The sequence below is a fragment of the Palaemon carinicauda genome, chromosome 27, assembly GCF_036898095.1.
Source record: "Palaemon carinicauda isolate YSFRI2023 chromosome 27, ASM3689809v2, whole genome shotgun sequence".
In the NCBI taxonomy this organism is placed as follows: domain Eukaryota; kingdom Metazoa; phylum Arthropoda; class Malacostraca; order Decapoda; family Palaemonidae; genus Palaemon; species Palaemon carinicauda.
In genome coordinates this window covers 26,439,536-26,460,618 of record NC_090751.1, presented here as the reverse complement: position 1 = coordinate 26,460,618, position 21,083 = coordinate 26,439,536, and the positions used below count along the sequence as shown (strand labels likewise).

The 21,083-nt window shown below is 43.0% G+C and overlaps 1 protein-coding gene across 2 annotated transcripts in view; it reads left to right on the top strand.

Annotated features, from left to right (window-relative positions):
- LOC137620624 (glutathione S-transferase 3, mitochondrial-like) overlaps positions 1 to 21,083 on the top strand; it is a 35,678-nt gene extending 14,595 nt beyond the window's left edge. The window contains exons 3-4 of one of the 2 annotated variants that reach the window (XM_068350921.1): positions 14,569 to 14,699; positions 19,160 to 21,083. In XM_068350921.1, the coding sequence (XP_068207022.1) occupies positions 14,569 to 14,699; positions 19,160 to 19,260 (232 nt within the window). In that variant the 3' untranslated portion in view covers positions 19,261 to 21,083. The remainder of the gene's footprint in view (positions 1 to 14,568; positions 14,700 to 19,159) is intronic. The other variant, XM_068350920.1, reaches the window with a different exon arrangement.

Below are 21,083 nucleotides of genomic sequence, written 5' to 3'. Positions count from 1 at the left end.
TAAAGGATAGCTAAGTATCCCAAATTTCATATAACTGTTATCTCAAATAACAATGAAATAATAAGTACCTGGTAAGGAAGTCGAATAGAACCGTTACTCTGCCTTTTATTTAAAGTTCGTCTTCCTTACTGAGCGCAGCGTTCCTCTTGGAGGCTGAATCAACCCAAAGGTGCCAAAGTACAAGGGGTTGCAACCCTACTAAAGGACCTCTACCAAACCTTTAACCCAGGCGCTTCTCAAGAATGAATAGACCACCCGCCAAATCCAAGGATGCGGAAGGCTTCTTAGCCTACCGTAACAACCATAAAAACAACAATAAAAGTATTCAAGAGAAAGGTTAAAAAAGGTTATGGGATTAAGGGAATGTAGTGGCTGAGCCCTCACCTACTACTGCACTCGCTGCTACGAATGGTCCCAGGGTGTAGCAGTTCTCGTAAAGAGACTGGACATCTTTCAGATAAAATGATGCAAACACTGACTTGCTCCTCCAATAGGTTGCATCCATAATGCTCTGCAGAGAACGGTTTTTATTAAAGGCCAACGAAGTAGCTACAGCTCTTACTTCGTGGGTCCTTACCTTCAGCAATGCAAGGTCTTCCTCCTTTAAGTGAGAATGTGCTTCTCTGATCAAAAGCCTTATATAGTACGAAAGCCCATTCTTGGACATGGGTCTCGAGGGTTTCTTGATGGCACACCATAAGGCTTCTGACTGTCCTCGAATAGGTTTAGACCTCTTCAGATAATATTTGAGAGCTCTGACAGGGCAAAGAACTCTCTCTAGTTCGTTACCTACCATGTTGGAGAGGCTAGGTATTTCGAACGATCTAGGCCAAGGACGTGAAGGAAGCTCGTTCTTTGCTAGGAATCCAAGCTGAAAAGAACATGTAGCTGATTCGGTTGTGAAACCAATGTTCTTGCTGAAGGCATGAACCTCACTGACTCTCTTAGCTGTTGCAAGGCAAACGAGAAAAGCAGTCTTGAGGGTAAGATCCTTGAAGGAAGCTGACTGGAGAGGTTCGAACCTAGATGTCATAAGGAACCTTAAGACTACGTCTAGATTCCAGCCTGGAGTGGAAAGACGACGTTCTTTAGACGTCTCAAAAGACTTGAGAATGTCTTGAAGGTCCTTGTTGGAAGACAGGTCCAAACCCCTGTGGCGGAGGACTGAGGCCAACATGCTCCTATACCCTTTAATCGTAGGTGTTGAAAGGGATCTCTCATTCCTAAGATGAAGAAGGAAGTCAGCTATTTGGATCACAGAGGTATTGGTAGAGGATATTGAATTGGCTCTACACCAGCTTCGGAAGACCTCCCACTTAGACTGGTAGACTCTACGAGTGGAAATTCTTCTAGCTCTGGCAATCGCACTGGCTGCCTCCTTCGAAAAGCCTCTAGCTCTAGCGAATCTTTCGACAGTCTGAAGGCAGTCAGTCGAAGAGCGTGGAGGTTTGGGTGCAACCTGTCTACGTGTGGTTGACGTAGAAGGTCCACTCTTAGAGGTAGAGTCCTGGGGAAGTCGACTAGCCATTGAAGTACCTCTGTGTACCATTCTCTTGCAGGCCAAAGGGGAGCAACCAGCGTCAGCCGTGTCCCTTCGTGCGAGACGAATTTCTGCAGAACTTTGTTTATAATCTTGAACGGAGGGAATGCGTACAGGTCGAGATGGGACCAGTTCAGAAGAAAAGCATCCACATGAACCGCTGCAGGGTCTGGAACAGGGGAACAATAAAGCGGAAGTCTCTTGGTGATGGAGGTGGCAAACAGATCTATGGTAGGTTGACCCCACAAGGTCCAAAGTCTGTTGCACACACTCTTGTGGAGGGTCCATTCCGTGGGAATGACCTGATTCCTTCTGCTGAGGCGATCCGCTGAAACATTCATATCGCCCTGGATGAACCTCGTGACCAGTGTGAGGTTTAGACCTCTTGACCAAATGAGGAGGTCCCTTGCGATCTCGTAAAGGCTCCTCGAATGGGTCCCTCCTTGCTTGGAGATGTAAGCCAAGGCTGTGGTGTTGTCTGAATTCACCTCCACCACTTTGCCTAGCAGGAGGGACTTGAAGTTCAACAGGGCAAGATGAACTGCTAACAGTTCCTTGCAGTTGATGTGGAGTAATCCTTGTTCCTTGTTCCATACTCCTGAGCATTCCCGTCCGTCCAAGGTCGCACCCCAGCCCGAGTCCGATGCATCCGAGAAGAGATGAAGATGGGGGGTCTGGATGGCCAATGATAGACCCTCCTTGAGAAGGAGATTGTGCTTCCACCACCGGAGAGTGGTCTTCATCTCTTGGTTGATAGGGATAGAGACTGCTTCTAGAGTCGAGCCCTTGTCCCAATGAGCTGCAAGATGGAATTGAAGAGGGCGGAGGTGGAGTCTCCCTAGCTCGACAAACAGGGCCAGAGATGAGAGGGTCCCTGTGAGACTCATCCACTGTCTCACTGAGCAATTGCTCCTCTTCAGCATGCTCATGATGCACTCTAGGGCTTGGTTTATCCTGGGGGCCGATGGAAAAGCCCGAAAATCCCGACTCTGAATCTCCATTCCCAGGTACACAATGGATTGGGAGGGAATGAGTTGAGATTTCTCTATATTGACTAATAGACCTAGGTCTCTGATTAGATCTAAAGTCCAAGAGAGGTTCTCCAGACAACGACGACTCGTGGAGGCTCTCAACAGCCAGTCGTCTAGGTAGAGGGAGGCTCTGATGTTCGATAAGTGCAGGAATTTCGCTACATTCCTCATCAGATGAGTAAAGACCATAGGAGCTGTGCTTAGGCCAAAACACAGGGCTTGGAACTGATAGACAACCTTTCCGAAAACGAATCTCAGGAAAGGTTGGGAGTCTGGATGAATGGGAACGTGAAAGTATGCATCTTTCAAGTCCAACGAGACCATCCAGTCCTCCTGTCTGACCGCTGCTAAGACCGACTTGGTCGTCTCCATTGTGAACGTCTGCTTGGTGACATACTCGTTGAGAGAGCTGACGTCCAGCACCGGTCTCCAACCTCCTGTCTTTTTGGCTACAAGAAAGAGACGGTTGTAGAAGCCCGGGGATTGATGGTCCCGGACTATAACCACTGCCTTCTTCTGCACAAGTAGCGACACCTCCTGTTGCAATGCTAGCCTCTTGTCCTCTTCTTTGTAGTTGGGAGAGAGGTTGATGGGCGATGTGGTCAGAGGCGGTTTGAGGCAGAATGGAATCCTGTAACCGTACCTCAGCCAACTGACAGACTGTGCGTCTGCACCTCTCTTCTCCCAGGCTTGCCAGAAGATCTTGAGTCTGGCTCCTACTGTTGTCTGGAGAATCTGAGAGTCAGTGCTTTCCCTTAGATGTCCTGGGTCCTTTCCTAGACTTGCCCCTGTGAGAGTCTGGACGGGAGCTTCCTCGGCTGGGGGCTCTACCACGAAAGGGCGGTATGAACCTAGTGGCCGGCGTATCAGCCACTGGGGAGCGATAAGTCTTGGGGACAGAGGTGGTAACCTTAGACTTACGAGCCGATGAGGCTACAAGATCATGCGTGTCCTTCTGTATCAGGGCAGCCGACAAGTCCTTAACTAGCTCCTCGGGAAAGAGGAACTTTGAGAGTGGAGCAAAAAGGAGCTGTGACCGCTGGCACGGTGTAATGCTGGCTGAGAGGAAGGTACACAGTTGTTCCCTTTTCTTCAACACCCCTGATACAAATAACGACGCTAGCTCACCCGATCCATCCCTGATAGCCTTATCCATGCAGGACATAATTAGCATGGCAGAGTCTTTGTCCGCAGGAGATGTTTTCTTGCTGAGGGCTCCCAGGCACCAGTCGAGAAAGTTGAACATTTCGAAAGCTCTGAACAACCCTTTCAGAAGATGATCCAGGTCTGAGAAGGTCCAACAAACCTTCGAGCGTCTCATCGCAGTCCTCCTAGGCGAGTCCACCAGACTTGAGAAGTCAGCCTGGGCAGAGGCAGGTACTCCCAAGCCTGGTGCTTCCCCTGTGGCATACCAAACGCAACCTTTCGAAGCGAGCTTCGTTGGAGGGAACATGAAGGAAGTCTTGCCCAGGTGTTGTTTAGACTGAAGCCACTCCCCTAAGATCCTTAAAGCCCTCTTGGAGGATCTAGCTAGGACAAGCTTAGTATAGTTCGACTTAGCTTGTTGTACGCCTAGCGAAAACTCAGATGGAGGAGAGCGGGGAACAGCAGAGACGAAGTGGTCAGGGTAAAGCTCCCTGAGTAGAGCCAAGACCTTTCGAAAATCAATAGACAATGGAGAAAGCTTAGACTCCTCCACGTCTGATGAGGGATCAAGGTGTGCCTCCTCATCATCCGACACTTCATCAGCAGAGGGTAGCGAAGCAATAGGACCAGAATGCTGAACCGCAGAGTCAGAACGGGTAGGAACAATAACAGAGGTTTCCTCATCTCGAGGGAAAACCTGAGGCTCAGACTGCATAGGCTGAACAACAGACGGAGCAGAAGGCAGGCGCATGGGTGAAGGACGTTGACTCCTAGCAAGAGTTGAACCCAAGGATTGCACAAGCTGAGCGGAGGACGGAGGCGGAGTAGTCCGTTCCTGTTCCTGTGAGATGAGTGGAGCATGAGAAGGTTGAGGCTGCGCAGAACAAGGTAAAGTTCTCGCAAGCTGAGGCTCCTGAGGCGCAAGTCCATGGTGTAGAGGAGCTTGCCTAGATGAGGGTTGAGCTCGCTGCAGCGATGGTTGAGCAGACAGACTCACGGAGGGGAGAGGTTGTTGTACCCCAACCGAGAGTTGCACCACTGGTGGAGCAGCAAGGGGAGGAGGAGGAAGAGTGGAATAACTCTCCTGATCCCAAAGCAAGGGTTGCCTTAAAGAAGGCTGAGGCTGAACAACACTGTGAACAGCAAACTCCGAAAGTGGCTCAACATCGTACGCCTGGCAGATGGTGCTGCGACCAGGCGGAGCAGGTGCAGGCTGGGCGAGCACAGGCGGAGCAGGTGCAGGCTGGGCGAGCACAGGCGGAGCGAGAACAGGTGGAGGGAGTGTAGGCGGAGGAGGAGGTGCAACACTCTCAGCCCGACACTCACGCATCAAGTCCGAAAACTGAGCTTGCATGGACTGAAGCAGGGTCCACTTGGGGTCGGCAGAAACGATAACAGACTGAGGTAAAGTCACAGTCGGGGTCTGTATAGGCAGAACCTTACTCCTCTTGGGCGGAGTACAGTCGACCGATGACTGAGGCGAGTCGGAGCTGAGCCAATGACTACAACCTGGCTGAGCACTCGCTGACTGAACTCTACGTTTAAGCGGTCTCGAGACCTGAGACCAACGTTTCTTCCCTGCATGAAGATCAGCGGACGAGAAGACGGGCTCAATCGTCTGCAGGTGGGAGTGACGGTCTAAGGAAGACACGCCCGCAACCACCGAGGATAATTCTGTGCGCCTAACAAGGCCTGTCGAACCCTTAAGCCCTTCGACATTGCTTCTCCCCTGGGCATGGGAGCTTGCAAGAGGTCCCGGACTGGGAGGACGACTGGCTCGCACAGAAAAATCCTCACGCACCACACTGGCACCACTAGCACTTGGCACTGCACAGACACTAGCACTCGTCACAGCACTGGCACTATTTCCACCCACTGCACTCTTGACCTTCAGTTCTTTAACCTCGGCCATCAGAGACTTATGGTCACTTACCACTGATTCTACTTTATCTCCTAAAGCCTGAATAGCACGCAAAACAGTTGACATATCAGGCGGAGGGCACACAGTAGGTTCGGGGGTAGCCACTACAGGGGTAGGAAAAGGTAGGGGATCATGAGGTGAGGAAAACATAGAAGAGTGAGAAGAACTTCTCCTAACTCTAGTTCTCTCTAACTTAGATGAATATTTTAAAAGACGTACAAAATCCAATTCCGAAAGTCCGGCGCACTCCTCACACCGATTTTCTAATAGACAGGGCCTGTCCCTACAGTCAGAACAAGCGGTGTGAGGATCTACCGAGGCCTTCGGAATACGCCTATTGCAAGACCTACATCGTCTATGGGAGGGAGCTTGCGAAACGTCAGACATCTTGTTTCAAAGAGTTAGTCAAAGGGTGATCCAAAAACAAGCAAAAATTCATTAACCGTTAATCAGTATTTATATAAAAGCTATCTAGCTAATATAAAAAGGATTCCAGTATGCGACAGCCGTTAATCTAAGAGAATACTTCACCAACTATCCATGAATAAACTCGAAGACCATGAGCGTATCCCAGAACGTCTAGCCGGAAGCACGACAGAGGAATAATTGAGGAGGTGTCAACAACAAATGATTGAGTACCTGGCCACAGGTGGCGCTGGTAAGTACACCCCCTTCTAGTATTGTGATAGCTGGCGTATCCCTCCATAGAATTCTGTCGGGCAACGGAGTTGACAGCTACATGATTATCGGGTAAGTTTAATATTGAAAAAGAGTGTTTTCAGCATACAGTAGCTATTGTATTTCATAATAAGGTGTCTTTAGATACTGGCGGGTGGTAGGGAAGCCCCACCTCCTCACAATCACACAGAGTAACCACATTTTCTGCTACTGAATAATATGCATTTCTAGCATCCTCAACTGGCTGGTTTAATCTTCTGATTTTCTTTCAGATTAATTTTCTGGCAGATCAGTGTGTGTGAGGGATATTAAGGAAGGAAAGAAGTTTTGCAATTTTTTTCTGATAACTATGTGTCGCAGCTGTCTCTGCAACCTGCTGATATCCACAGCCTTCAACCTGTTAAGACAGCATTCCTGCTTGCAGTTTATTCCCTCGCAAGTTTGGCATTGGGATGTCAACGTAACCCTGAAGAAGCTGACTTTCTTTGGACCACATTGTGCTCCGTCTATGGAAGGAGGTTCTGTTGCCACCAAGTGTGAGAGGGTGCCTCCCTTCTTTCTGTCAGTTGATTCCTGTTTTTAGAAAGGCACCAAGGATGTATCATCTTGTGCAGTTTCTTTAAAGCGTTCTTGTGATCTCTTTCCCCGTCGGAGTGTCGTCGTCGGTCTGGATGATCCCTTAGAAGGCAAACTTCAAGTACTTCCTCCTCCTTTGCATCACTTTCTTTGGAGTCTTTGCTGCCACTTATAGGAGAACAATGTGTAGAAGATGCCATTGTAGAACCCCAAAAAGACCTAATGATGGATTTGTGTGTGAGTAACTCCTACTGTATCTCTCACCATGGGAGAGACTATGCTGTAACAAGAATGCACTGGTGGTTGGGATGGAAGGGCTCCGCCATTTTTTTCCCATCCTGGACTATCGCTGGCTCTCTCTTTGGGAGGATAGAGGGAAGAAGCATGTGCTGAGAGTTGTCCCCTAATGGGAAGAAACATCAGTATGTGCTGCTTTTGCTCATTTTGCTCTGAAGGCAGTTCCTTTGAGAATCCATACTTAAAAGCAATCCATGTGCATTGGGAGTTTCCTGGTATGTGTTCCTCACACAGGGTCTCCACATATAATGGTTTGGAACATATTACTGTACCTTCCACATGTGCGGTATTTTACTGTACTACCCCTCACATGTTAGCATGGAGAGACTTATTGCATACGGGCATCACGATTCCACGAGCCACAGAATTCCAGATGCACGGTGTCCACATTCCTGACTTTTACGTACATGGTCTCCATGTTGTTGACGTCTGTGCACAAAGGCTCCACATGCAGTCTTTTACCGTACTGTCTTTCATACGTACGCATGCAAAGACTCAACAAGTACAGTACACACACACGCACAGTAAGATTTCCCGAACATGGTGTTCATGTTACAGTCTTCTGCAAGCACACGCTTTATGTACAGTCATTTACTGTATACTGTTGTTGTGGTTTGCGGACTGTGGCCAGAGGTAGCACCTGAACTGCCCAGTGTCCGAATGCCGACCACAACCTGATGTTCACTACACAACAAATATACAATGGTGTAATACCCAAAAAAAACTAAGTAACAGGTCAAGAGAACGGAGCTCTGGGCACCACCCCTTGATTTATACTGGGCAAGGGGACCCAGCTTGAACCTTGTTATTTATCATACCTTTCCTTCTCTTGCCTTTGGCTTGCTGATTATAAGTAAAGTTATAAGAACATTAGGTGAAAGGGAATATTATAATTAATAAAGGAACACACTGTGAGAGGAAAGAATTATTATAAATTACTGTACTTAAGAGATCTTGAAAAACAGTGGCTAGGGAAGGGAAACTGTGGTAAGGGGTTCTGAAATGAAATGCTGTATACATAAAACAGGCAAAAAAAAAAAATATTTATTCCAAAATTAAACTATTAAGAATACATTAATATATGTTAAGATAGTCAAAGGCAAAATTAACATCCCTTTTGCATATTGTACCAGCAAGAGAAAAAAAATACTAAGCTGCATGCAAGATATATCACCACACAATTACAAAACGGAACTTCAAAATCCTTATGAAACTGACTGCAGAACCTGAGGATTTGAAAGACTTAAAAATATTAGGATTCTCGACATAGCCTCTAAAAACAAAAAAAAGCTTTTCTGCAGAACTAAGCTTAAAGGAGAACCCCGCAATACTATAGTTTTATAACATCGGTAATGACCAGTAATAAACTTGAACACTTATTATCTAATGAGCCCTCTATAAAGAACATATAACGGTGAAAAATACGGTACCACAATTTTCCCTAAATCAATACTGTTCTCATCAATCTCCCGTCCACCACTGAGATGCAAAGTCACTTTAAATAGTCCTAAGTTCTGATCAGTACAGCCGCATAATATGTCTTACAGGTCTCTGCGGCCCACTATTACAATGTCTCGAAAAGTTTGTCAACAGTACATTTGAAATCTCTCAATCTTGGAAGGGGTTTTGAATAAGTCTGAATTCATACTAAACTCAAAAGTCACTCTCTTTCTAACATCGGAATTCACTTCTTGGGCCTCTGACCAGATATGCCATTTCAATAGCTTCTGTTAACTATTTAATGTTCATGACACACACACATATAAAAACACAGTAGCTTACTTCTAGTTACAAGGTATGGATATAGAACAGCATCACAGACTAGTACAGACTGATAACAGGAAATATTCTAAATTCGTTCTCCCTTACACTCCCTACAGAGTGTAGGGGCTGCTGTCAATACCTGGAAAGGAACAATAACAAAATAAGACATTTTTGGAAAAAGGGGGGCTTGAGGAATACAAAAGAAAAAAAATAAAATCAAATATGTTTCATACACACAAACCACTAAAGTTTTCTCAGTCACAAACCCTTATATATTGCACTGTAAACTTAACCGTGTCCATGTGCAAGCATGCATAGACCTGATACGTGTTCCACTCACAACAGAATTCCATATGTATGATCTCTGACCGTACTGTCATTCACACGTGTGTACAATGTCTCCACTCATACAGTTTCTGATAGTACAGTACTGCCTTTCACATGTATATGGAAAGTCTCCACGCTTACAGTCTCTGATCATATAGCCTTTCACGCATAAGCACAAGGTCTCCACATGTGTGAGCTTGGACTCTACTGCCTTCCATGTGCATCTGATTCTCCACGATCGACGAACATGAGCGTGATGGCGTATGACTCCTACCATTACTCTTCCTGTGGGAGCAAGAGTGTTGTACTAGGATCCTCCCTTCTTTAGTGAGTCCCGAGAGTTGTCCCATAGCAGGAAGAAGCATCAGCACTTGCAACTCTCGTACAGAGCTTGGCGCACACACTGGTGGTCTGAACAAATGGTGCTGTCTATTCCCATTCCTAGACAATTTTCTTTCAAGCTGGAAGAAGCCATTGATTCTCTCTGCTTTTACAGCTGTGTTTGGTCTCACACCAAAAATACCCTCAACAAAGTGCTGCTACTCCACCTGAAGATGATGTCGTAAATGACAGATTTATGTAGCTGTGCGTTTGCCTTGTATACGCCTCTCCCCATGAACATGAGGATGGTAAGTACTACTCCAAGGATGGTACATACATATTAGAAATGTCCCTACCTGGCAATCTGTTGGATGGGAGTTCGAGACCCACTCAAACTCGATGGTTTCTAGTAGTGTCTGGACCTCACCATCCTTGTTAGTTAGGGATGTGGGGTTTGGAGGAGCTTAAAGGTATACCTGCTGAGTCGTCATAGCCAAAGGACCATACCACATTGAAAACTCAGCTTCTTGTCTGATCAACCTTTAAACAACATTTGGCCTAGTTATTACTGTACTTAGACAGGTAACCTGAGGTTTTCAGATACTATTGGACTCGCTAAACATACTTCCATTCAGCAATGTCAATATAGCAAGATTTTCTGAGTGCATTGAACTTCCTGATAATCTAAGGTTAATGTACAGTACAGAATCTTCACATTCTTAGGATCGGGTAGCAACAAGGGGCCTTTCCACTAATCCTTGTGTTTGAGTCATAACAGGTAACCTTCCTTAATTGCTCTGCACACACTTATGGACATTGAAATGCCTCATCACTTATGTGCTTACCCTTTGGGAAGAAGTTTCAGCCCTTTCTGCTGCTTCTAGAACTGAGCATGCCTACTGACGATGGGGAGGAAGTGTCGGGCTTTTTTTACCATTCAGGACATTATCAGAGGGAACTAAGGCTTAAGCCCTCTCCATTTCCTGTCGCTTCCTCTGCTTCTGTTGTTTATTTCTCGAATGTTGCTGGGCCTTCAGATATTCCCTCTCGAAGAGGAAGATCAAGTAACCACTGGGGCACAGGACAACTGATTGGGTCGAGTCTCAAGAGACAATGATGACCCCTCTGCATGGTTTCTTGGTAGGACCAGTATTGTACCAAAATCTTCCCCATCCTGGGAATGGGTTTTGGTATGAGGTACAGTAGCTCACACTATTTCCAGTGCTAATTTCTTGTAAGCTAAAGTTTAAGCACTGCTGGTCAAGCCATAAGCAGATGCCCTTTTCCTTTTACAATGGGACATTCCTTGGACATTTCATAGGATATGATTAGGAAGCATGCGATTGGAAACTACACAATGGAAATTTATATTCGTTCTTTGGGTGATTATTACTTTTGAGTCACGAAGGAACTAGTGCATTCATCTCCAGTCACCTGTTCCTTCCCAGCACTCTCAGCCCAGAGATCTTCCAACGCTTGAGATCTTTGGATGCGACGAGATTGTTCCAGCATCAAGATCTTCCCATGCTCAGAGTCTTCTCCAGGACATAAGATCTTCTCACACTCATTCGCATGATAACGACAGGAATAAAGGACTTCTCAGGTCCTATCTCAGATATAAAAGTACTGAGAAGCCACATTGTGCAACCATGATTGTTGGCATGGATCTTTTCCAACTGAGGAAAGGTTTGGTAGAAAGGTATAAGATTGTCCTGCCTGTAGTAAGTCACGGGCTCTTGCGTTAGCAGATCGTAAGGTGGAAGACGACAGGCTCTTGTGTGAGGGTCTTATGTGCTGCATGGTCCTATGCTCTCCCATTCACTTTCCAGAGGCTAAGACACATGCCCCTTAGCTTTGGAAAACAATAAATCCAGAAGAAATTCAGTTATTGAAGGGGGCCAGCTAATGCTTTTTCCTCCCTTATTCCTCTCAAGGGATTTCCCCATTCCATTTGCGGAGGATGTCTAGAGAATCGTCGACCCGGCGACACCCGAGTTTGATCCATTACCTATGTAGCTAGAGATCCTCAATACTTAATCTATAATTACTAAGGTATTTAGACTCCATTGTGTGTTGGTGAAGAGTATTCTTTCACTGGCAAAATGGTACTGTAGTTCCTCATGGTGACTTCCTACCAACCACTCAGTAGTTTGTGAAGTGTTACTAGACAGCAACCATCGTTCCCCTCTCCTTCTGATTTGTTGCAGCAAGGATACAGAACGATCTATCCTGGTAGCTACATGACAATTCCCAATGCGGTAATCCTCTCCTCAGTCCTAGTCAGTTAGTAATGTTCGAGACGCTTACTAACATTCCAAGGGATTGTACATGCTTCCTCCTTTCCGCCAGTTTCACTTACCACTTAATAGTCAGTTAATGACAGCAAGGTTCAGCATGACCCTGATTACTCTCAAGCAGCCATATGTCTAATGATTCCGGATCAGCTGTTTCTTCTTCATGAGGAAAGCTCCTTAATTTTTGCTCTGAAGGATACTACTCAGCCTTGATCCAAGTTTCAACTGGGTCTAGACTCTTCATGAGAATTGTTATTATTATTATTATTATTATTATTATTATTATTATTATTATAATTATTATTTATTTATTATTTATTATTATTATGATTATTAATTATTATTATTATTAATTATTAATTATTATTATTATTAATTATTAGTTATTATTAATAACTATTATTATTAATTACTAAGTTACAACCCAAGTTGGAAAAGCAGGATGCTATATGCCTGAGGGCTCCAACAGGAAAAATATCCCAGTGACGAAAGCAAATAAGGAAATGAATTAACTACAATAGAAGGAATGAACAATTAGAATAGAATATTTTAATGAAAAATAATATTAATAAATATTTCATATACTGTATTAACTATAAAATCGTCAAAAAAAAAAAAAAGGTAAAAAATTAAGATAGAATAGTGTGCCTGAGTGTACCCTCAAGCAAGAGAACTCTAGCCCTAGACTGTGGAAGATCATGGTACTGAGGGTAAGGTACTACCTAAGACTAGAGAACGATGGTTTGATTTTGGAGTTTCCTTCTCCTCAAAAGCTGCTTACCATAGCTAAAGAGTCCTGTACCCTTGCCAAGAGGAAAGTAGCCTTGAGTAAAGAAGAATTGTTTGGTAATCTCTTTGTTGATAGGTGTATGAGGACAGAGGAGAATGTGGAAAGAACAGGCCAGACTGTTCAGTCTGTGTAGGCAAAAAAAAAAAATTAGCTCTAACCAAAGAGAAGGATCCAATGTAGTACTGTTAGCCCAGTCAAAGGACCCAATAGCTCTCTAGCAGTAGTATTGCAATGGGTGGCTGGTGACATGGCCAACCTACTAGCCAGGTTCGTGAGTTTGCAGCCCTCTCAAGCAATCCCTGCTCAAACCCATGGGATGAATGGTAGATAAGGCTTTGACCCTTGAAACTGTCTGGCTAGCCTTGTCTTGATGAAACAATTAGGAAATTGCATAAGTTTGCCTGTATCACAAGTTATTTTAAAAGATAGAGTATCTCCATTGCTTCTATTCAGGAATTCGTGTTCAGGATCTGGAACCCACCTGTTCACTACTTCAAGTCTTTCTTCATCTCCTTCCTACAAGAAGTGACTAACAAGGACCATAAGACTTGCCTTCCTGTTCTGGGTCGACCCTACAATTCCTTCTACAGCAATGGAAGGAATAAGGGAAAGATCCTAGAGCACTGTATCTTTTTGGCTTCTTAAGACAATGAAATATCCTTTCCCTGCAGCTGAGGAGATGAAAGGACCATTCCGGATTTGTGCACATGAAGTTGATCATACCGCATCTTTCCCAGCCGTTAGGAAGAACCTGTCAGAAGCGCAATTCTCGAAGGCATGAGTTGGTCAATGAGAACCTTCTCTACCCATTACATTCGTGAGTACAGTCTACTTATAGGTCCCTTGGCCTAGTGGTAGTAGCTCAACAGATCGTGTGTCAAACCCAGCTCCTTCACTGGGCAAGAAATATCTCGTCACAGATAGTGGTCGTAATGCAAGGCTAAAATATGAGGTGAGATCAACTGGTCTGTCTAGCTCTTCTTTCTTACTCTTACTCCTCCTTGTGGTGCAGCGGTCACTGTTATTTGCTGGATTGGATGCTAGATTTAAGGGAGCCACATGGTTGAGCAACTTTTCTTAACAAATAAGTTTTGTTTAGAAATTTCTCCCTCATCCTCCCAGATGAAGGGTAGTATGGCCAAATGTATGCAAACACCTTTCTCATCATGACCATTCATTCTAACATCATATCCCCCACACGGATGTAAGTTTTCCTTGACCGTCTACCATTCTTGGTTGTGACGTACCCCAACACCTGCTGCATCTTTATGCCCAAGTCTTTAGGAGGTTGACAGGAGTTATCACTTTCACTCCTGGAATAGTAAAGCAGTCAGTTTGGTTATAAGGACTTCTTCCCTCCTAGGGATGAGTCTCCTATTAAAGGACAACGGTTTGCACTTGTGTAGAAACAAATCACAAATTTATAAAATAAGTTTAATTTTTCCTAACTATACAAACCTGAGTCCTTCAAGTTTCACTTCATGCATCAACCTCTCTGCATGTCATTTGTGAAGGTCAAAGTGGCTATTTGGTGTGCTGGCAAGGGGATGGGGCTTCCCTGCCACCTCCTAATAACTAGATTATAGCAGCCTTCTTCCATCTACGCTGATGATATACTTCTGTTAAAGGACTCCGATTTGTATAGTCAGGAAAAATATGATTTATTTTCTGTGATCTTATGAAATAAGCATGACTTCTTTGTATTTTCATGAAACACATTGTGGTCAAATGATAAATTATACAGGGTTTTGGCTTCATTGAAGAACTTTTTTAGGACTGGCTGAATTTAATACTAGCATTTGAGTTGGGTTATTTACAACATTAGTTATTCCTGTACCATAATGCGTGCTCGAAAATTATCCAATTTTTGTATTATATTGCAGGCTTGAAAATTACCCACAGTTCCTGACACTCCTATTTCTTGGTGGTCTCTACAATCCAGTGGCCACCGCACTTGGCGGTGCAGTTTGGTGTGCTGGCCGTATTGCTTATGCGCTTGGCTACTACACAGGAGGTAAGTTAGACTTTGTATTAGGATGTATATAATAGTAGGAAATTAGTACTTTTTATTTATTCATGATAATATGCCTCTAAAAGTGTAGTCAAATGTTATAAGGTTGTCCTCTTCTCAAGTCAGTATTATAGGTACAGTAGCACTTTATTCATGCTGTATTGAGCTAAAGGAGAAAGTCTCTCCTTTGAGAACCTCATCATGTCATCCAAGCCTTTTATTCTTTTATAAAGATCAGTCTGTGAGATGTTTTGTTTGTTGAATCTATAATTCAAAATTTGGAGTTCTCTCCTGCCTTAATTATCCTTGATCAATGTAAAGTTTTGCTTTTCAAGGGCCATGTTTAATTATTTGTTGTGAGGTGGATCACACCATTTTCTTTACCATATATCTTGTTCCTATGAATTCTTGACTATACATAAGTATAACTATTAACTTTTTAAAGAAAATAAAGCTTAATTGTTTCTTAGCGTATGCAAATAATCCATCCTTTGAAATAGGATATTGTCGTTAGTAGAGTATGAATGGCTGTTGAAATCTTTAATGGGGTAGTTAATAACAAGTAGTAGGCATGAATGAGTAGCCCATGCCACTCTTCTGTCAAACACATTTCACTTTTGTTGTCAGTTATAACAGGTACTGTACATTTGTGCTGTTGCATCCTATCCAAGGCTGTTTAATATTTTTCTCATACTTTTTTCCTCAATGTCTCTTTGAGGGAGCCTGTAACTAAGACTACTTTGTCCCCAGTGCCAGTAATCCCAGTGGTGACACTTTTGTTGCAACGGTGATCCCCCAGTGCTCCCTAAGTAAGAATAAAAAAACAGCTAATTAGGCTGCTAAGAAGTCTTCAGGCCCTGTGGAAAGGGAAGTGTCAAAGCTAAAATGGCATAGGAAAGCATTGGGCCAGTAAACCTGTGCCCTTCACCCCAGTCACCATGCTCTGTGAATAGCTTCAGGGCCATTCCCATGTGCCTGTGACCTCCGAGCCTTTACCTCCTACATCCCTGTAGCAATAACCTCAGCTCCCAGTGTCTCTATTACCGGTGTCAGTGAGAGTGCCTACGTCTTCCTCTGTGACCTTGATTTGGTGCCTGGTGGAGCAACCCGTGGTTCACCCCTTGAGGGAACTTGGTTGTCGATGGTTGCTCAGACATCTTGCAGAATGTGTGGGGAAAGTTGGCAGTAGAAGAGGTTGAAGCAAGTTTGTTCCTCCTCTGCCTCCTGATTCTAATCCTTCTTCCAAAAAGAAGATGAAGTTAAAGAAGTCCAGGAAGGCTAGTCATAGTTGCAAGAATAGGGCTCTTGTTGACACTACCACTTCTTTACGGAAGGGGGATGGCTCCCATTGGTACTGATCCCCGATGGCATCTATGCCCATGTCCCTGTATCACGGTCCTCTGGGATAGGTATCTGGTCGCTAGTTTGACTAACCTTGCTGCTCAGCTGGCCAGGGATGTATGGTTCCATGCTGGGCCATGTACTTTTCATGGCAAGGCCCTGTGTTCACAGCCTGAGGAAGGGGAAGAGATACATGGCCCCAAGTTCTCGGCCCCTTTGGGTCCGGACATGGGTTATGATTCCATGCTCCTTGCCCCATCAAGGCTGGGACCCAGGTGGTTAGCTTAACTACCCTGGTAGCCAGGCTAGCTTGAGATGCATGTCCCCATGCAAGGCCATACACTTTGGCCATTGACCATGTGTTGGAGAAGCTTGGTTACCCCCACTTCACCTTTTATTGTGTATGGTGGAGGGCTACTCCCTTTTCTCTTTGATATTCTGAATTGAGAAAATGATACCTTGAAGACCTAACTGCATTTTTGCTTGCAACTGGCATCCACTGATCGGTGGTTGAGGTGAAATGATAATTGACAAAGATTTTTCTGTCCCCAGTAGCAACCAGCCTGGTTCTTTATTGTCTCCTCTTTACAATGCTGGTTCTGTCCTTCGAATAGTGTTCGCATTTGTTGGAGGGAGTAGATCTGAGCAACTGCTGAGCCTTCATCCCTTACGAGGTATGATGACGCTTAGGATGTTCGTGCTGTATAGGTACCTGACCTTGGCCCAGTACCATTAGAAGCAGAAATCCCTGTCAGAGTGTTGAGTACAGTGAACTGGGTGGTGTAAGATTCAGGCGAGTCTCAGTAATTGATAGGTACTTGGGTGCCACTCATGGGTTGAGTCCTTCTCTGTAGCTGCCATGATTAGGTCTGTAGGTCTGAAATTCTCTTTTTTTCTAGTTAATCCAACAAGAGCCTCCCCAACACTTCAGGCAGAGAGGTTTTACAGGCCAGAGTCTGCATCAGCACCTCTTCAGGTTGACTCTTCAGTGTGTGCACTGACGGCAAGTCTTCCCTTAAAAAGAATCAAATCGGAATGCATCTTTCTCAGCTTCTGAATTAGCGGCTTGGCCCTTTTGAGGCTCTTGATCTGACCAGTTTAGTGAGAGAGGTGAGAAAAGATAGAGGGGGATGCTCATGTTGGAGTTTCCCACCGGACTGCTACCTCAAGTAGGGGATGCATGGCAGGCCATTGGCCAATCTGGAAGAGAACAAGGCCAAGCATTAGGTAATAAGTGTCCTTCTAGAAGGTTACTTTGAACATCTTTTAGACCGGTTTGTATCTTTCTTGTAGACCAACAGCATTCTTATCTGTTCTTCAGTATCATTGAAAGCTGTAGCATTGTTGCAGAGGTGAATTGATATTAGAGAAGATTGTACCCAAAGTCTTACAAGACAGATCTTCAGGCTTCGAGAGTGGACTCTTCCTGGTGAGGTCAACTAAGGGTTGGAGTCTGGTCTTTGACCTGTCTCTCCTGAACCAGATTGTACATCAATCAGGTTCAGGATGGAACAGCATGCACATACTGTAATGAGTTTCATCAGAGAAGGAGACTTCATGGTTTCAGGGATCTGAAGAATGCTTACTTCCAAGTACCCATTCATTAGTCCTCTTGGAAGTATTTCTGCTTCTTCCTCAATGAAACAGAGTACCAGTTCAAGACTGTGTTTGCACTGTAAATTACTTTCTAGGTGTTCACTCAGGTGTTCTCACTGATGGCAGCTTGGGTTTCCCGTGTACAGGATACGTCTTTTGAAATATCCCAACAATTGGTTGATCCTTGCGTCCTCGTAGAGATAGTTGCTACAGAATCGAGATAACTAACTTGGCTTTTATTGTCATCTGAGGATGATGATAAATTGGGAGAAGTTGTATCTTACATCCAAGCAGTGGTTACAATATCAGGACATGCTGATAGGTACGGCTGCAGAGAGAGCCTTTCCATTATGCTATTACACCATTAAGCTCAGTTAGGTAGCTCGACTTCTTTCCTGACTGTACTCACTGAAGCAATTTTTCTTGTCCACCCTTTGCCAGTGGAGAAGCTTATTCCTCAAGGTAGTTATTGGCATCAACACAAGAGATTCCTCCAGTGGTGTTGGAGTATCTCTGTAGTAGCCTATGTCAACAAGCAAGTCAAGAAAACTGATAAAATGATGCATGTATCAGCCACTTTCATCTGGGGAAGTCTGTGCCTTTTTTCCTGTTCAGTCTGATTCAGAAGCTAATCAGATGAGTGTTGATCACACTAGGATGGCCTTTAGCCAATTGATATTTTGATAAAAGCATTATTAGCGCAGATCGTGGGCTTACTCATTGATCTTTCCCAAGATCTGTCCTTGTAGAAGTTGTCTGTACTTGTCAAGAGATTCAAACAGTCTTGTTCACCCCAGGACGTTTGTCCTCCCAGAGTGGGACGTGACCAGTGTTTTCAACTGTTTTACGCATGCCCCGGATGAGCTTATAATTAGGTGAGTCATTCTCAAGATTGTTTTTTTGCTAGCAATAGCTTTGGCAAAGAGAGTTGGGGAGCTCTATGGACTTTTATTTATCCTGGAAGGGTGGAAGAAGGTCTCTTAGTTTGGTGCCGGAAGCTGTGACCAAACTCAGAATCCGTCAACACACGACCAAGTTTCAAGACCTTCATAGTTAAGAGGAGAAATTTTTATGTCCCAAAAGGAGGACTCAACATCTCAGACTTGTGTGTCAGTTCCCTTAGTACAGGGAGAACCAAAGAAAAGGTGTAGAGAACAGTCTCTAGGTTTTTGAGACAATTAAATAGTCCTTTTTGTGGAAGGATTGCTCAACCTTGCCTAAGGCTTGCAATCTTTGAATTGTTATGTGCTGTATTATTATTATTATTATTATTATTATTATTATTATTATTATTATTATTATTACTACTTGCTAAGCTACAACCTTAGTTGAAAAAGCAGGATGTTACAAGCCCAAGGGCTCCAACAGGGAAAATAGCCTAGTGAGGAAACAAAATAAGGAAATAAACTACGAGAAGTTTAAGAACAATAGCATCATTCAAATGAATAAGATGTGATTTGGATATTACTTGACATAACTTGTGTAATTACAGTATGTTAATTATTTCCTTTTCTGTCATTTTACAGATCCCAAGAAACGGATGCGAGGTGCATTTGGATATATTGGCCTTCTTACCATGCTTTACACCACCATTCGTTTCGGCACAGGGTTACTTGGTTGGTTTTAAGCCAATCCCTTTTTGGTGGGTATCAGAATGATGTTACTAATTTGAGAATAAATTAAACTTTTACTTTACCTGTTTTATGATGCTCATGTAAATTTTTGCTTCATATTGATGAAGTGTTGAAAAAGTTCTTGAAAGTAACATCCAAAGCACAAAATATTTATTTAAGAACCAGTCAAGTCTTGTTGATTCATTGTAGGCTTTTTTAGCAGCATTTAAATATATTGTTACAGTTTTGTATTATTTTTATAGTAGCATGATGAGTAAGAGTCAGGCAGATAGTCTTTATATGCACAAATACTGTATAGTATTTACACGTGTTAAAATAATTTTGAAATTTTATTCTTATCACTTTGTGATCCCTTTGCCTCTTGTACATCTTTACATACTTTACTACGTAATGTTGATATGAATCCTGTACCAAGAGTCCATGTCCAGATAAAATGCGTGTTACATAGTAGTAATGTATCTTACAGTAAAAGTAGAGGGCAGTAGAAGTTTAGTGCATGTTATCTTTACTTTGAATAGTACAAAATAATACCAAGGTTGCTTTAGAGGTATTGTCAGCGTAAGTTATAAGTAGTCAAATGTTACCTTTATAAAGTTGCTAGTTTTTACTTAATATGATTGTTTAGTATCTTGAATAGTATTACTTTGAACATTTTATAAATTAGATCTTCATTGTAGATTTGAAATTTATTTGTAGCTCACATAAATTATGCCTAGTATTTCAGGTTAACTTTTAAAAAAAATTGTAAATTATTGTTGTTTGATGTGTTGACAACAAATTGATTAAATACGCCCTTAGAATCGTATGCCAGTTGTAATTGAATGAAAGAAAAATTTTTCTTATAAACTAAAATCTCTCACAAGTTGGACAAACATCATAGATACTGTATTTTGATATGTAAACTTTATCCTCTATGAAGGGAAAATGGATACAGAATTATTGAATTTTCTTTTATAATTCCAGTTGATATTAGAGATGACAGCAATCTTATTTTAAATCATAAACTCCACTTTCCTAATTAAAAGCTTAGAATTGGTTATTGAAACATTCTGTGGCTGATATCAGTGGACATTCTCCTACCAGAAGATTTAGTTACTATACTTAGCCATTTAATGATCTTAATATCATCAGTTCTGGGTTAGAAACCCTTAGAAATGATTTGCTTAAAATCATTTGTGCTCTGATGTGCACTATTCTTTTAGTTTTTACAAAATACTGTAGTCACATTTCCTGATGTTTTTCTCTTCACAGAGTGATTTCATGCAATGATTGATTCACCATTATTTTACATTTGTTACAATCCTAGCTTTAATTGAAGCACAATTGTAGGGACAGGTACCACAGAAACTTTACCATCTCTTTCTCAGGCATAGTTTCATGCCAACTTTTAACTATATGTATCTTACATCAGTTTAATTTTTATTCAAGAACAAAGCTTTCTTGTGAGTCCTAAGTGTTTTCTAGAAATGTGAACTAGCTCTCTTGTTAAGATGATGAATATAATAATCAGATATTCCTGACTTTAAAAGTGAAATTCCAAGTGTCTATTTAAGAGTTCCAGCTGAGAGAGTTTTTTGCTTTATAGGAGCTTAGCATTATTAATGGTTGAAATGTATCTGTAATTGATTTGCTGTGCTGAAGAAATATAAGGGATTTTTACTTTAAGGTTTGATGTTAATTAGGGATTCTAAGTGCATAAATCTGATCTCTGTTGTTTGTAGTGTGCACTCTGGAATCTTTATTTGTTTCAACAAATTATGGGATTATATCAGTATTTTCTTTTCTATACTTACGTAGTAGATTCTAATAAAAAATT